This window comes from Bison bison, unplaced genomic scaffold (assembly GCF_000754665.1).
Source record: "Bison bison bison isolate TAMUID 2011002044 unplaced genomic scaffold, Bison_UMD1.0 scf7180017864471, whole genome shotgun sequence".
Classification (NCBI taxonomy): Eukaryota; Metazoa; Chordata; class Mammalia; order Artiodactyla; family Bovidae; genus Bison; species Bison bison.
Window position 1 is genome coordinate 24763772 of NW_011495032.1, and position 3303 is coordinate 24767074.

At 46.4% G+C, this 3303-nt stretch overlaps 1 protein-coding gene across 1 annotated transcript in view; it reads left to right on the forward strand.

Annotated features, from left to right (window-relative positions):
- FZD7 (frizzled class receptor 7) overlaps positions 1-2865 on the forward strand; it is a gene marked incomplete at its 5' end in the record, with an annotated part of 3822 nt that extends 957 nt beyond the window's left edge. Inside the window, one exon of the mRNA XM_010861273.1 lies at positions 3-2865. Coding sequence (XP_010859575.1) covers positions 3-779 — 777 coding nt within the window. The remainder of the gene's footprint in view (positions 1-2) is intronic.
- Between the last annotated feature and the right edge of the window lie 438 nt (positions 2866-3303).

Genomic DNA, 3303 nt, shown 5'->3' on the forward strand with positions numbered 1-3303 from the left:
TGGAGCGCTTCTCCGACGACGGCTACCGCACGGTGGCGCAGGGCACCAAGAAGGAGGGCTGCACAATCCTCTTCATGGTGCTCTACTTCTTCGGCATGGCCAGTTCCATCTGGTGGGTCATCTTGTCGCTCACTTGGTTCCTGGCGGCCGGCATGAAGTGGGGCCACGAGGCCATTGAGGCCAACTCGCAGTACTTCCACCTGGCCGCCTGGGCTGTGCCCGCTGTCAAGACCATCACCATCCTGGCTATGGGCCAGGTGGACGGGGACCTGCTCAGCGGGGTGTGCTATGTGGGCCTGTCCAGCGTGGACGCGCTGCGGGGCTTCGTGCTGGCGCCCCTGTTCGTCTACCTCTTCATCGGCACGTCCTTCCTGCTGGCGGGCTTCGTGTCTCTCTTCCGCATCCGCACCATCATGAAGCACGACGGCACCAAGACCGAGAAGCTGGAGAAGCTGATGGTGCGCATCGGCGTCTTCAGCGTGCTCTACACGGTGCCGGCCACCATCGTTCTGGCCTGCTACTTCTATGAGCAGGCCTTCCGCGAACACTGGGAACGCACCTGGCTCCTGCAGACGTGCAAGAGCTACGCGGTGCCCTGCCCGCCCGGCCACTTCCCGCCCATGAGCCCCGACTTCACCGTCTTCATGATCAAGTACCTGATGACCATGATCGTCGGCATCACCACTGGCTTCTGGATCTGGTCGGGCAAGACCCTGCAGTCGTGGCGCCGCTTCTACCACAGACTCAGCCACAGCAGCAAGGGGGAGACTGCGGTATGAACCCCGGCCCCTCCCCCACCCTTCCTTCCCGCCGCCGGGGGTGGGAAAGGGGCGGTAGGGAAAGAACTGCGGGGTGGGGGGACTTGTTTCTGGAACCTCCTTCCGCTCCAGTGAGAAGTGACCTGGAAATGAGAAGATATATGTAGATATATGTGGGTTGGGAAAAGAGGCCTGGGTGGAAAGACGGTTTGGATGAAAAGACTTCTGGCAAAGACTTGCAGGATGATGCTGGTGATGTTAACAGTGACGTTAATCATGTGCGGTACGGGCCGCCCTGGGCCTGTCGAAAAAGATTGAGATCAGAAGGTTGCTGTGAGTTCTTCCCGGCTCTGGGCCGAACTGGGACTGTGAGCGATTCCCCTGCTGCAAGACAAGTGGCCTGTCCTCACTCCTGTGAGGCCCGGGTGAAAGGTACAGCTGTCTGCGGCCGCCGCTTTGTTGGGAAAAGGGAGGACTCCCTGCAGTGTCCTTGTCAAGCGGTGGTCAAACCATAATCTCTTTTCACTGGGGCCAAACTGGAGCCCAGATGGGTTAATTTCCAGGGTCAGACATTACAGTCTCCACCTCTGCCTCCTCCCCGCCTGTTTTTCTTCCTCTACTCCTTTCAAGTCTTGTAAAATAAGCATTTTGAAGTCTTGGGAGGCCTGCCTCCTAGAATCCTGATGTGAGGATGCAAAAAGAAATGACAACATTTTGCAACAAGGAAAAGGAGGCTAGTAGTAGGTATTTCTACTGCTTTTTTATTTTCTGGGGAAGCAGGCAGAAGAAAGAAGGCTGTTTTATTTGGTTTAATATCCTGAAAAGAAGTGATGACTTGTTGCTTTTCAAAACAGGAATGCATTTTTTCCCCTTGTCTTTGTTGTAAGAGACAAAAGAGGAAACAAGTGTCTCCCTGTGGAAAGGCACAACTGTGAAGACAGCAACTTTTATAGGCAAAGCAGCGCAAATCTGAGGTTCCCTTTGGATGTTAATTTGGTTGTAATAAACATTCCTTTTTAAGGAAAAGTGAAGGGCGCTGTGCTTCCATACCCCTTTCTGTCAGAGGTACTGACTTGGCTAAAGGAAATGCAAGGGGTTTTGCTGTGTTTAAGTAAATTTAATTCAGAACACATGATCCAACAGGCTCTGTTAAAACATTCAGGGAAATCTCTCCCTTCATTTTCTTTTTCTTCCCTTAAACCTGCATTTAGGTTTTGTTTTTCGATTTTTTTTTTCCTTCCAATTTGAATCCTCTAAGATAAAAGGAGAAGCATAATGCCTTTAGCCTCATAATAAAGGAACGTTAAATTTTTTTAAAAGTCAAAGGAGCATTTTGTCCTGTTTTCTTTGTTCCATAAATCCGTTTATAAAATATCATGTGTATGCTGACCCTGTCTTTGTGTGGCTGGGTGGGGAGGTGACCTGCAGAAATGACAGTGAGTGAAGAGGACAGTTCAAACCATGGGCCCCATTTTTATGGAAAGTCGTTAAAAGAAGGTAAACTTCAAAGTAAGTCTGGAGTTCTTTGAAATGTGCTGGATGACTTAAATTTATTAATCTTAAATCATGTACTTTTTTTCCGTCTATAATAGAACTCCAATTCCTTTGCATAATGATCTAAAGCTGAACAGAGAATCATGGGAGCTAACCTTTACTCCACCTTTGACATCACCTTCCAATCCAGCAACACTATCCTGTTTCTCAAAACGGTCTTTAAATGCTGTTTGAAACAGTTTTTAAATCATAGAGGGTACTACAAGAGTACAAGTTGCTTTATACATGTACAGTTGAGTGAAGCTGCTTTTTATATTAAAGTTTAACATTGACCTTATGTTTCTTAAACCTCCAAAACTGTCTCATTTGTCAGATTTTTAAAACGCCCACTACACAGTTTTCGGCATCTTTTGTGTTATATCTCTTGCATGTGAAATTTGTAAAATAGAGACGAGTGCAGTATGTATATTTTGTAAATCTTCCATTTTTGTAAGAAAATATATATTGTATTTATACATTTTTACTTTGAATTTTTGTTTTGTTTTGCCTTTTAAAGTCTACAAGGAAGCCCCACTTTATCACATGTACAGATCACAAATAAATTTTTTTTTAAATACAAAGTGAACGTTTATTTAGTTTATAGTTCCCATATAAGCCAAAGAACAGAATTTTGTATTATGGAAAGATGGTATGGAGGGACACCCACTGAATATGTCCCTCATAAAAGAAGACGCTTACTCCTTGGAAGGAAGGTTATGACCAATCTAGATAGCATATTGAAAAGCGGAGATATTACTTTGCCAACAAAGGTCCGTCTAGTCAAGGCTATGGTTTTTCCTATGGTCATGTATGGATGTGAGAGTTGGACTGTGAAGAAAGCTGAGTGCCGAAGAATTGATGCTTTTGAACTGTGGTGTTGGAGAAGACTCTTGAGAGTCCCTTGGACTGCAAGGAGATCCAACCAGTCCATTCTGAAGGAGATCAGCCCTGGGATTTCTTTGGAAGGAATGATGCTAAAGCTGAAACTCCAGTACTTTGGCCACCTCATGTG